This window comes from Macaca mulatta, chromosome 12, assembly GCF_049350105.2.
Source record: "Macaca mulatta isolate MMU2019108-1 chromosome 12, T2T-MMU8v2.0, whole genome shotgun sequence".
Classification (NCBI taxonomy): domain Eukaryota; kingdom Metazoa; phylum Chordata; class Mammalia; order Primates; family Cercopithecidae; genus Macaca; species Macaca mulatta.
Window position 1 is genome coordinate 142,653,282 of NC_133417.1, and position 12,953 is coordinate 142,666,234.

The 12,953-nt window shown below is 46.2% G+C and overlaps 1 protein-coding gene across 1 annotated transcript in view; it reads right to left on the reverse strand.

Annotated features, from left to right (window-relative positions):
- Window positions 1-987, reverse strand: part of COL6A3 (collagen type VI alpha 3 chain) — a 92,239-nt gene extending 91,252 nt beyond the window's left edge. The window contains exon 1 of the mRNA XM_077958001.1: window positions 903-987. Within this exon, the coding sequence (XP_077814127.1) occupies window positions 903-965 (63 nt within the window). The 5' untranslated portion in view covers window positions 966-987. The remainder of the gene's footprint in view (window positions 1-902) is intronic.
- Between the last annotated feature and the right edge of the window lie 11,966 nt (window positions 988-12,953).

Genomic DNA, 12,953 nt, shown 5'->3' on the forward strand with positions numbered 1-12,953 from the left:
AACCTCCCAGCAGAGCCGCTCGGTAGGGAGCTCTGCTAGTCCTCGGCAAAGACGCTTCTGCAAACAAAGCGGATCCCAAATGGGTTTTAGAAGGCAGCAGTAACTTAAATAAATCATGCGCCAAAACACGCTGCCGCCCGGAATGCACAGGGCGCTCGTAGCAGCCACAGACGCACAGTGGAAAAGCGCTCACGCTCTTAGGCAAGCATGACCTTAACCAAGTTAAGGAAACCCCACTGCCACAAGGTGAGAAAGAAAAATCAGCAGAATCTTCCAGAGACCTAAAACACGTACAGAAAACTGGCGAACAGCGTGAACATAAGAGCCACTAAAGCTACCTAGAAACGGTCACTTCAGGTTGAGAGCATTTCCTTCTAGCCCCAAACCTGGAAAAACAGAACAGAAATCACACTCACCCCTGAGCAAACCTGAAGGCGTGTGTGTCCCTGGGCTCCTCGACTCAATTAGGTTTGAATAGGATGCATATTTTTCCCACTCACTCTGTCTCTTTTTCTTTTTGCAGCCTTTCTCCACCAAAAAAGTGGAGACTCAGAGCTGCGGAGGAAAACTCTTGCAGTCCTTGCAGGAGGCTGGAGCCCAGGAGAACTGAACAGCCTTTGGTGGAAGACTGAGCTCCAAACTGGACTGGGGCCAGGGATACCAGTCAGGGCTTCCTCCAGCTCCTCCTCCTCCTCCTCCCCCCTCCCTGACCCCTCCTCTCCCCCTCCTCACTGCAGAACTGACCCAAACTGTAAATGAAACCAGACTCCTCCACTCTGTTTCTTCTGGCCCCCGCTCGGGCTGATGTCACCCTCTGAATTCTGTCTTCACCCTACAAGCGTTTAGCTGGACTCCCGCAAGCCCCAACTCTTAAAAAAAAATTGACCACTCCTACTCGTCACCTTTTGGGCTGGGCCCTTGGCGTCAAAAAGAATAAATGTTGGAATTTCTTCGTGGGTCTCCATGGTTTTCCTGCAATGTTTTCCAACACCATCTGAAAGGAAAACAGGAAATGCAGTCCCCCCCTTACCCTCACCACACCCTCCCATTTCTTCTTGAAGTTTCTGAATTGAGACTTCTACTAATAACCTCCCCTTTCAAATAGAAAAACCAGCAATTAAAATCGCCTTGGTTTTCCGTTAACCAAAGCTCTGTTCACCAATGAAAAGGCAAAAAAAGGAGGCTACATTTCTTTTAGTTTCTATATCTAATGATTCTGATTGTGGAGCTTATAGGCCCATTCTAGGCACAGACAGGGGTAATGAAAATGGTTATCTTGCCAAAGCTTCAGGAAAATTCTTGAGTAAGAACTTCTGTTTCTAGAAAGCTTTGTACATTTCAAAACACTTCAATACACATTCTCTCCTTTATCACAAACATCAACATCCTGAGCCCTTTTAAATGGAAAGATATCCTTTTTTATTAGGTGAAATTGTGGCCCCATTTTACAGATGAAGGAAACAGGCTGGGCACGGTGGCTTACGCCTGTAATCCCAGCACTTTGGGAGGCCGAGGCAGGCAGATCACAAGGTCAGGAGTTGGAGACCAGCCTGGCCAACATGGTGAAACTCCGTCTCTACTAAAAATATAAAAATTAGCCAGGCGTGCTGGCAGGCGCTTGTAGTCCCAGCTATTTGGGAGGCTGAGGCAGGACAATCGCTTAAACCCAGGAGGCGGAGATTGCAGTGAGCCAAGATGGCACCACTGCACTCCAGCCTGGGCAATAGAGTGAGACTCCAAAAAAGAGAGAAAGTGAAAGGAAAGGAAAGGAAGAAAAAAGAAAGGAGAAGAGAAAGAGAGAGAGAGGAAGGAAGGAAGGAAAGAAGGAAGGAAGGAAGGAAGGAAGGAAGGAAGGAAGGAAGGAAGGAAGGAAGGAAGGAAGGAAGGAAGGAAAAGAAAGAAAAGAAAGAAAGTTCCAAGAGAGTAAGTGACATTGTCATTGTCCGGTCTGGATTAGTATCAGAGCTCAAATGACAACTCCAGCCTTGGCCATCCCCAGACTTCTCACTGCTCTCCCATCAGGTGGTCCTTATGAAAAGTCCATTAATGTGAAATATCAAGAGACATCCCAAAGGGTCTTTTTGACTTTGAGATCCTTCTGGACCAAGTTTGAAGAGTGAAGAAATCATTAACTCCTTTCCATGGATTATCTCCCTCCAATTTAGGGAAGAAAGAAGACAGTACCCCGGAGAGAACGGCTGCTCCCCTCTGCAGCTCCAGGGCTCCCTTGCTCTCCCATAAAGGGGCCCAACCCATCACTGCACCAAAGGGCTCACTTGCAGAGCACTGGGGTAGGGAACAAGGATGGAACATGAATTATGGGGTTCTTAGGTGAAAACGTGCTGAGCAAAGGCTCCGAGTATAGAACCGCGCTGCCTGCATGCCATGTAGAAGGATAACACGCCCCTCCAGGGGCATCCAGTTCTCTGCCCTCATCCTCTCTGCACAGTGCAGGCATGGACTCAAGCCCCTGCAGAGACCTGGGATACTTGCTGCCACCCCCGTGGTTAGAGTCTGCAAGTTCAGCACTAGGGAGGACTATTTCTCCCAGAACATTGCTGCAAAGAAGACAACCTTTGATTACAACCCCGTGCTCCAAGCAGCTCAGCAAACTGAGGTTAACTGAACAAGCACGTTTTAGGTGTTTCCACTCCATGGTTTCTTTCAAATACAAATACACTCTTTTTCGCAAAATCGCTAGGCACAAGCATTTCTTGGTACTGAAAGTTTCTATTACAGTCGACCTTGTATCCATGGGTTCTGCATCCATGGATTTAACCAACTGTGGTTCAAAAATGGTTTTCAAAAGTGGATGATTGCATCTGTACTGAACATGTACAGATGTTTTTCCTTGTCATCATTCTCTAAATGACACAGTATAACAACTGTTTACATGGCATTTACACTGTATTAGGTATTATAAGTAATCTAGAGATGGCTTGAAGTACACAGGAGGATGTGCGTAGGTTATGTGCAAATACTACACCACCTTATTTCAGGGATTTGGGCCTCTGTGGATTTGGGTCTCCATGGAGGATCCTGGAATCAATCCCCCATGAATACCAATGGATGGCTATATTTAAATAGCAAGGGCAAGAAATCATTTAGAACAAGATTTAAAGAAATAAAAGCTCCCATTCAGTAGGAAACCATAATCTTTAATATTTAGCTGCACCTAATCATTGATGATCCAGATCCTCTTCAGCACTGCCCATGGCTCTAGAAACTTCCAGAAACTCGTGGTAATCCTCTCTCATGCTAACAAGAGAGAATTTGGGTTCTATGGCAGCTTTCTTCCTTAGTCACCAGTATGTGGATTTCCACTTACATTTCCAGTTCCTCTCTGCCACCCGATCCCAGGAGGAAAACAACCTCAAAAATTGGAGCTGCCCTAAATGGCCCGAGTCCTGGATCTAGGCCAGGCCGTCAGTGGGACCTCATTAAGTCACAGAATCTCTTAAATCTGTTTCCCCTTCACTGCAGGCTTGAACTGGCCCTTGGCACCTCTTCCCATTTTCTTCCCATATCTTTTCCTTAACTATACAAGTTAGCAAGTTCAGAACTCCATTTCCCAAGCTCCCTTGTGGCTGTGGCCCTGATGGGGATAAGGCTTCCCCACCCAGATACTCAGGCTGGAAGGTGGCCTGAGGGAGGGTGATTTTCTGTGACTTTGGCTGGCCTTTCTCCCGTGGGCAAGGACAGTGTGGAAGGTCCCATGAGTGCCTCTGCAAGAACCCCTTCATATGAGAGTCAAATGCTAGTGGTTCACTCCCATGCCCTTTCCTGGGAGACTGTTCATGGATGCTGGGAATTGTCTCTTCTGGAGACATTGGGGTGTGTAGGGTGGGTGGAATTCTAAGGTGACCCCCAGGAGTCAAGCCCTTGTGTAATCCCCTCCTCTTGAGTGCGAATGGAAGCTGAGCCCTGATTCCAGCCTTTGAACATGACAAAGATGAATGGTGTCCCTCCCTGGATTAGGTTACAGTTGGGTCGCGGGAAGTCATCCAGGGATCACGGAAGACTCTGTCCTAGGAAACGGCAGGGAGAGATTATCTTGCTGACTGCTGGGGTCTGGATGTCAGGTCCCCCAAAAATCCATATGTTGAAATTCTAACCCCCAAAGTGATGGTATTGGGAGATGGGGTCTTTGGGAGGTTATTAGGTCATAGAGGAGAAGATCATCATCCCACTGATTAATGGGATCAGTGCCTTATAAAAGAGGACATGCAGAGACCGCTCCATCCTCCCACCATGTGAGGACACAGAGGGAAGGTGCTGTGCATGAGCCAGGAAGCAGGACCTCTCCAGACACTGAATCTGCGGGCACTTTGATCTTGGGCTTCTCAAACTCCCAAACATGAGAAATCAGTTTCTGTTGTTTAAGTCAAGTTTATGACATTTTGTTACAGCCATCCAAATGGACTAAGACACTGGTCTTGACAAAGTGAACTGCCATCCTGTGAGGGCCAATGGCAAGGAAATGTGGGGGCCTCTGGGAGCTGAGAGCAGCTCCTAACAAGCAAGCAAGCAATAACCCCAACTCAACAACCACAAGGGCCTGACTTCTGCCAACATCTACGTGAGCTTTGAAAATATTGCCTGTTTCAGAAAGAAATGTATTCTCCCAAATTGAGGTTTTAGCCTCTGAGACTCCAGCAGAGGACCCAGCGAAGCCAGGCCCAAACTCCTGACCCAAGATATTAAATGCATGTTGTTGTAAGCTGCTAAGTTTGTGACAATTTGTTACACAGCAGTTGATAACTAGTACAGGGTTATAGCCCATCTCCCTTGGGGTGGCCCACAACCAGTGATGTCTAATGTGGGATATGACACTCCGGTCCATTGCCTCTGGGCCAGAAAAACTTGGCAAGAGGATTCCCACTGCAGAGCACTCCCATGGGACCAGCCTGACTTCTCAGAACCCACCCCTTGCCTGGCTTCTTCTCCTGCCCTTGTCCTCCTTCCTGCCTGCCTTCTAGGTTTCCCCTGGGAGCTCTCCCTCAGTAATCACTTGCACAGCACCCCATCTCAGGCTCTGCTTGAAGGAACTTGAACACACACACAGTCATAGAGAAGCCAATATGAAGACTCCAGTTTCCTGAATGTTAAGAGGCAGTGGCAGACAGTGTAGCAGACTCAGCATCCGGGTTCCATCACAGTCTATGGGACTCAAAGGGAAATTGCAGCCACAGCAGCAGCGTCTGCCACACCCCACATCCCAGCATCCAGACAGTTGCTGAAGGGTGCCTCCATCTTTATCCTCTAAACCCTGGATTGCAGCTGTGCAGTGCATTCCTAAGTTCAGTCTCTCCAGTACAGGCTCCTGTTTCCCCACCTCCCAGAATGGACCAGAGGGTTCTTGCTGGGATGTCCTGTGAGTTATTCCTGGAGGGCCAGCTCAAGTCCACTCTTCTCACCCTCCCAACCAGCTCCCGGTGATGGATCTGCGATCATGTTAATAGATTTGCTTGTTGCAGTGAGGCTGGAGTATCATCTTATTGAAGAAGAGGTATGTGAGATTCTAAAATCAGCTTAAAGTAAAATGCTCCACTGAGGCAACTAGGCCTGTTTCAAGACGAGAAGGATTAGAAGCCCAACCAAGGAAGAGGACTTGAGGCTTCCAATGACCCCACAGCCAGAGGGCAACTGGGGTTTTTCATTCCATCCCTGTGCCTGTTTTAAGAATGGAAAGTTGAGCAGATCTCTGGGAATGAGGCCCTAGTGCCTTCTTTGCTACTAACTCACCACAGGTTTTGGACACGTCAGCTAAGGTTCCTGCAACTCGGTTTTCTCTTCTGCAGAGTGAGTGGTAGCTGTGCTCAATAATGTCCAGAATCATCCAGCAATAACCCCCCAGGGATCTGGGCTGCATCAACCATATTCGTCTCTGCCTCATTTTCAGCCTCAACTTCTTTCCCTGCCCCAATTTGCACATTTCAAAGCTCCCACCTCTAGATTCAGACCCACCCAGACCCAGGCTCAGGAATAAGGATGGACCAGCTGCCCCTCCCCATTCCCTAAGCACTTCATATGGACATGTTGGTGTGAATGTTTCCTACTCTATTCTACTGCACAAATGATGCTGTTTCCGCAATTTTTGAGAGTAAAACCAAATAGCACTTCACTTTATGCTACTAAAACATACCAGGCTATGAAGGAAAACGTAGTGCCAGCCATGCACAGAGAGCTGTTGGGCCATGTGTCTAGACCAACACTTCTCTTATTTCAGGAATGTCCATCCCCTTCTTTGACCAGGGGTTCAAATGAGAGCTGCCATCTTCCAGAAGAACCTTCTAGCATCTCCTCTACCAGGTGATCCAGAGTTGGTGAGCTCATCCCCAGGTCTGCCTGCTTTCATCTTAGAGCCAGCCAGTCTTGAGCCCTCTCTGATAATACCAGGAGCTGCCATATTTGCTACCATTTGAAGGAAGCCAGCCAAGGACAGCAAAGCAGAGAGAAGTGGAGAGGAGAGAAAGAGAATGCAACCGGCTTCCTGATTCCAGACATCCTTTCTATACTAGTTCAAGTTAAGTTCCCAACACTTACAACCAAAGAAGTCCTGCCTGATGCACTAATACAATCTGTTCAAAGAAGACACATTTCTGAAATAAGTCCTGGACTAGCAGATCAGTCAAGCCATTACACTTATTCCCACTGTAATTCCACAATTTCTTCTGCTGTGGAAAGTGTAGCTATTCTAGATTTTCCTTGACTTTTCTTAAAAACACTTTTCTCATCAAAACAGGCAGGACTGGGAGACCAAGATGGGTGGATCGCCTAAGGTCAGGAGTTCAAGACCAGCCTGGCCAACATGGTGAAACTCCATCTTTGCTAAAAATACAAAAATTTGCTGGGTGTAGGGGCAGGAGCCTGTAATCCCAGCTTCTCGGGAGGCTGAGGCAGGAGAATCGCTTGAACCCAGGAGGTGGAGGTTACAGTGAGCCAAGATCATGCCATTGCACTCTAGCCTGGGCAACAAGAACAAAACTCAGTCTCAAAAAAAATAATAAATAAATAAGTAAAACAGGCAGGAAGGGAAGTCTTTGCCTCTCAGTAGCACAAAAGCCTGAAATATAAAGTAGATGCCAAATATGTTTCCTAAAGCATCAACCCAGGGAGACATGGGCAAGGACTGGGGGTCCTAAAGTGAGTCTTTGAGTGTATGGGAAACACCTTATGAAAATAAACATCCTTGTGAAGAAAAGTCTAACAAACAATTTTATATTCATCTTGAATGATTAATTTTGGGGGGACATGTGAACCCAGACATTTGAGGAGGATGAGAAAATTGCATTAAAGAGAATGTGCCAGCTTTTAGGTGGCTCTAGGAAAAATCGGTGTAAAATTGCCTAGTTAAAATATATAGCATTTTCCTGGCCAGGTGCGGTGGCTCACGTCTGTAATCCCAGCACTTTGGGAGGCGGAGGCGGGCAGATCATGAGATCAGGAGTTCGAGACCATCCTGACCAATGTGGTGAAACCCCCTCTCTACTAAAAATACAAAAAAAAATTAGCCAGGTGTGGTGGCACGCACCTGTAATCCCAGCTATTCAGGAGGGCTGAGGCAGGAGAATCGCTTCAACCCTGGAGGTGAAGGTTGCAGTGAGCCAAGATTGCACCACTGCACTCCAGCCTGGGCGACAGAGCAAGACTCTGTCTCAAAAAAAAAAAAAAAAAAAAAAAAAAAAGCATTTTCCCTAGATTTTTGTGAGCTATAAACCATGCTCAGCTGATTAATTTTAAGGCTGTCAAACCCAAATGTGAGAAGATCCAAGAAACTTTTTGCAGTTGATTGGAATTCAAAAATTTTAGCAAGGAGATGTTTGGTTTTATAATTATAGGACGACACCAAAGTGCCAATTTGGCTTTTTTCAGTTTGAAATATAAATTTCCATGTGTAAAGGATGGGTGGACCAGTTCCTTTATTTAACAATCTTAGCCTTAGGAAGAATTTTCTCTTAGGCACAAAGTCAGATGTCTACTCATTTTAGCTTCAAAGTCATCTCAACTCCTTCATTCCTTCACTTATTCAACAAATGTGACTGAGGGGCTATTGTGTGGGGAAGCCCTGCCCTAGGAAGTGGAGGTGATGCCAAGATGAAGCAGGCGTGGACCTCAAGGATCTCATTGCAGACTTGTGGAGAACCGGGGTTAAGGGGCCAGCCGGGAAGGGACGGGCGGATGCTGGGGACGCCAGGAGAGGGCGCCCTCACTTCCACCTGGAAGGAAGCCCTGAGGAACGTGTAAACTGGAAATCCGATCTGCAGTGATAACAGATCGCTCAGGAACTGGAGGCTCCCGTTATTATCCAAGACTGAGCTGAGGCTGAAAACACAGGGATGAGTTGGGAGTGTCAGTAGGGAGGACTTAAGTCCCTAGGTCCCCACCCCACGCTGACCACTCCTCCCTCCTCACCCTGGGATTAATTTCAAGAGCAATTAAACCAGACAAGCTCCAGACCCGGGGACAACAAGCACAGAACAGGGCCTGGGGAGACCTACAGCAGGCGCAGAAGTGGAGGGGGGTTCAGGAAAGTGCTTCTCCGGAAGTGGAGAGGGTTCGGGAAAGTGCTTCCCCGGAAGTGGAGGGGGTTCAGGAAAGTGCTTCCCTGGAAGTGGAGGGGGTTCGGGAAAGTGCTTCCCGCCGAGCCCCTGCCCCACTGGCCAGCATCCTGGGCAGCAGTGGGCACACACAATCTCTGTGTTAGTTTGCTAGGACTGCTGTTAACAACCTGCTATAAACAGGGTCACCTAGAACAATAGAAACTTATTTTCTTACTGTTCTGGAGGCTGGGAGTCTCTCCCTTTCTCTCTCTCTCTCTCTCTATATATATATATATGTGTGTGTGTGTGTGTGTATGTGTGTATATATATACGCGCACACACACACACACACACACAAGCAAACAAACCAAAGAGGTCGTTTTAGCTCTCGTGATCATGTAAACACTGAAGAATTCTTTAAACAACACTTGTGATACAATTATCAGGGAGAGAGGAATGGCTGACATAAGACAAGGAAATGCTCATTCCCATAGAAGGAAGTCAGAGATATTTATAACTGGAGAAGCTGAGATGAGCAGGATAAGCATTTCACAGGGAGGAAAATGACAGAAGAAAGAGTGAAAAGAATTGAAAGTGGCTTCAGGAAAGACAGAGGGTTGCTGGATTGTGGTTTATTTTTTTAATCCCTTTTGAAAAGAAAGAGAAAATCAAGACAAAAATTTTTTTAAATGTAGCTCCCTGTCAAATAATTCATTTTCAAAGTTTCTGAAGATGATCAAAGGGTGGAAATTGGGGGAAAGGGTCCTAGCAACAGCATCAAGTTCATTTGTTCCCAAGCACTACTTTACAATTTGGAGAGATGGAATTTTGGGCTTAAAGTTTAAAATTTTCTGACATAAATTTATATACACATGTCCTTTTTACCATTTTAAAACAGAAAGAAAAAAAAGCAAAGGACTGGCACGTTCTTGAAATCCACCATACCCTTCAAAACAGCAGTAGAAAGAAATTGTGTGCAGTCTCCAAGGCATATTTTTCCCTCTTGATGTCTCGGTTTTAAGGATTTGCCCTATAGGAAGCTGAAGCAAGAAGACCTTTCTTTTAAAATGCCTTTTTCTCATCTGTTCTTATTCTACTGAGTCCCTTAGTCATAAGTAAAACAGATAGATTGTGTTGTCTGAAACAACTCCAACCTCATCACAAACTGAGAAGCAAATCCCATCCTTGGTGATTTGAAGAGACTGTGGAGTGGCTTGGGACACTGCCTATGGACTAGAACTGCCTGCCAAGGAGACCCATGCTGTTCACAGGTCATTCCTGGTACTTACATGTACTGGAAGTTTTAGCTGTGCCATGCCAATATACCTTCCAAAGGTGTTTTTCATCATTCTTTTAAGACACGGGGCTTAGTTAGGGAAGGTTCTGAAGACTAAACTATAAATATCTGCTTTTCATTAATCCTAAACGAGCAGCCATTCTGTGTTCCCGGGAAATTTTCCTGCTTAGGAAAGAAATCCAAAAGATAATTTGGAGAGTTGCTCCCCAGACGTACCATATTTTGTGAATGAAATTAACTGCGGCTTTTGTGTTTTAAAATCTGAGACAGCACAAATAAAACAACTACTAAAGAACAGGACGCATGATCATCTCAACTGTGTCTGTGTTCCATGATTCTTTAACTCTTTCAACACACCTTTTACGCAGTAGGCACTATATTAATTGTAGGGATGCAGTCTGGTGAGCGTCCCATCCACCATGCGAAGCCAATCTGAAATTTCCAGTATCTGTGACTTTTCCCCTGTTTACAGGAAAGAGAGGACAACCTGCTGGGTGTGGCGGAGGGTATGATTGTTCCTCTAATATGCAGCTCCTGCCTGGTAGAAGATTATACATTCCCTCTAATCACCATTGATTTACTGAACCCACCTTTATGCAGATTTTAAGTCTTTTTTTTTTTTTTTTTTTTTTTTGAGACAGAGTTTCACTCTTGTTGCCCATGCTGGGGTACAATGGCACGATCTTGGCTCATTGCAACCTCCGTCTCCCAGATTCAAGCAATTCTCATGTGTTAGCCTCCCAAGTAGCTGGGATTACAGGCATGTGCCACCATGCCTGGCTAATTTTATATTTTCAGTTGAGATGGGGTTTCTCCATGTTGGTCAGGCTGGTCTCAAACTCCTGACCTCAGGTGATCCACCCTCCAACCTGCCTCAGCCTCCCAAAGTGCTGGGATTACAGGCATGAGCCACCACGCCTGGCCCAGATTTTAATTCTTCATCGTACTGCCAGCCTTGACCATGTGACTAGCTTGAGCCAATGGAACTTGAGAAAATGTGATATATGAGAAACGCACTACAAATTTCTGTGACTCCCTAACTCTCCTTTCTACATGCTACAAAATGAGCACATACAAAATAGGAGCTGTTTTTCCAGAATACTGGATTCCTGGAGTCCAGCTGCACCAGCCCAGCTGTTGGCAAATCCATAGCCACTTTTTGTGTAACATAAGGAAGAAAGAAATGTTCAGTGTTCAAAGCCATTGAGACTTGGGGGTTGTTATCACAGCAGAGCTCACTAACAGACGAGGTTAGTAGTACCATGGCAACAGCTGTGTACTGCAAAGATGGTGGAAGACAGTTTCCTAAAATATGAGGATCTTCTCTTTCCACATCCTCTCTTTTCCTAAAATACATTCAGTCTTGTGCCTCTTAAGGTCTAATTCTACTCTTCGCTTTTAATCTGCACCCCAAGATCTGGATTGAGCTCTTTGAAACTTCCAGTTAAATCTAAAAGTCTAGTAAAAGCCCTTATTTTCTAAAAGAAATGATTCTACTTGGGCCGGGTGCAGTGGCTCATCCCTGTAATCCCAGCACTTTGGGAGGCCAAGGCGGGTGGATCACCTGAGGTCAGGAGTTCGAGACCAGCCTGACCAACTGGGTGAAACCCCGTCTCTACTAAAAAACAAACATTATTGGCCACATGTGGTGGCACGTGCCTGCAATCCCAGCTACTTGGGAGCCTGAGGCAGTAGAGTCGCTTGAAGCTGGGAGGTGGAGGTTGCAGTGAGCAGAGATCGTGCCATTGCACTCCAGCCTAGGCAACAAGAACAGAACTCCATCTAAAAGAAGAAAGAAAGAAAGAGAGAAAGAGAGAGAGAGAGAAAGAAAAAGAGAAAGAGAAAGGAAAGGAAGAAAGAGAGGGCAAGAAAGAAATGATTCTACTAGGTATTTCACATATCACCTGACACTCTACTTCGTAATAACTTTCCAAAGAATCTACATATCACAATACCATTTAAGACTTCTTTTGATTTAACTTACCATTAAAAAAATATGGTGGCCAAGAAAAGGTATAATGAACAAATCTTCTGTAGGTAGCTGTTGATAAAATTTAACAAGTTCAAAACAGAAATGAGCCAGAGTATACAAAAGTCATAGCCATCCCTGTGGAAGGGGAGGAGAGCAAGGCCATGCTTGCTCTAAGAACCATCCTTCAGAGATGTGAGGCCAGGTCATGTCTTACTGGCTCTCATTCTTCTGAGGATGGACATTAGGGATGAGCTTTATGAGTCCTGAATGGTGGGCAGGCCAAGGAATCATTGTTGTTCACTCCCACTTCTGAGACATGGACATTACATAGCTCCAAGGGAGTTAGGACTCAGCAGCTGAAAACCCCCAATTCATGCTTCATTAGTGTTAATGTCAGTCCCCACACTTGTTCTTCCAGATGTCTATGAGGTTGTGCCAAGCAGCCCCTCCCACATGCCTTACCACTGGGTTCCAGTGGTGTCTCTTCTCTGGCTGTGAAAGGTCATGTAGAGCAGCACAGTGGCCCCTCAGCCATTCTGGGGTGGCTTCAGTTCAACCCTTTGATATGATGTCCTACACTCATCTCCTCCAAGGTGGCTATCCATCCCAGTCCCTAAAGTTCCTGCATGGCTGCGAATCTCTTCAAAAGATGCAGTTCTGTCCCCTCTGATCTGCTTGGTTAATGGGAGGATAGCAGGCAAGTTGAGTTTCGGGTCTTGTTTCTGGTTTGAGGTTCGGTTTTGGTGTTGGTGTTCTTCACTACCCAACAATGCCAACTACTTCTCTGCCACCAGGTGCCTCCCTGACTCATCATCATGGAGGAGCCCCACTCTCTGGAAAGTGGCCCCAAGGTCAGGAAGCCTCATCTGCTATAGGCTCTGTGCATTCTGTGGGGGGCCCCACCATCTCCCTCAAGTGGCAATGATCAGCACTGAGTGCAGGCTCAATGCTGGGGACATCACGTGCTTTGCCTTCTCTAACCTCACCACAACACCATGAGACACTCTTGTCACCACTGACATCTGCAGATGAGGAAAATGAGGCTTGGAGCAGTTAAGAAATCTCCCCAAGCTCACTGTTCTAATAAGTGATAAAACTGAGATTTGAACCCAGACAGCTGAGCCCTGCACAAACTGCCAGG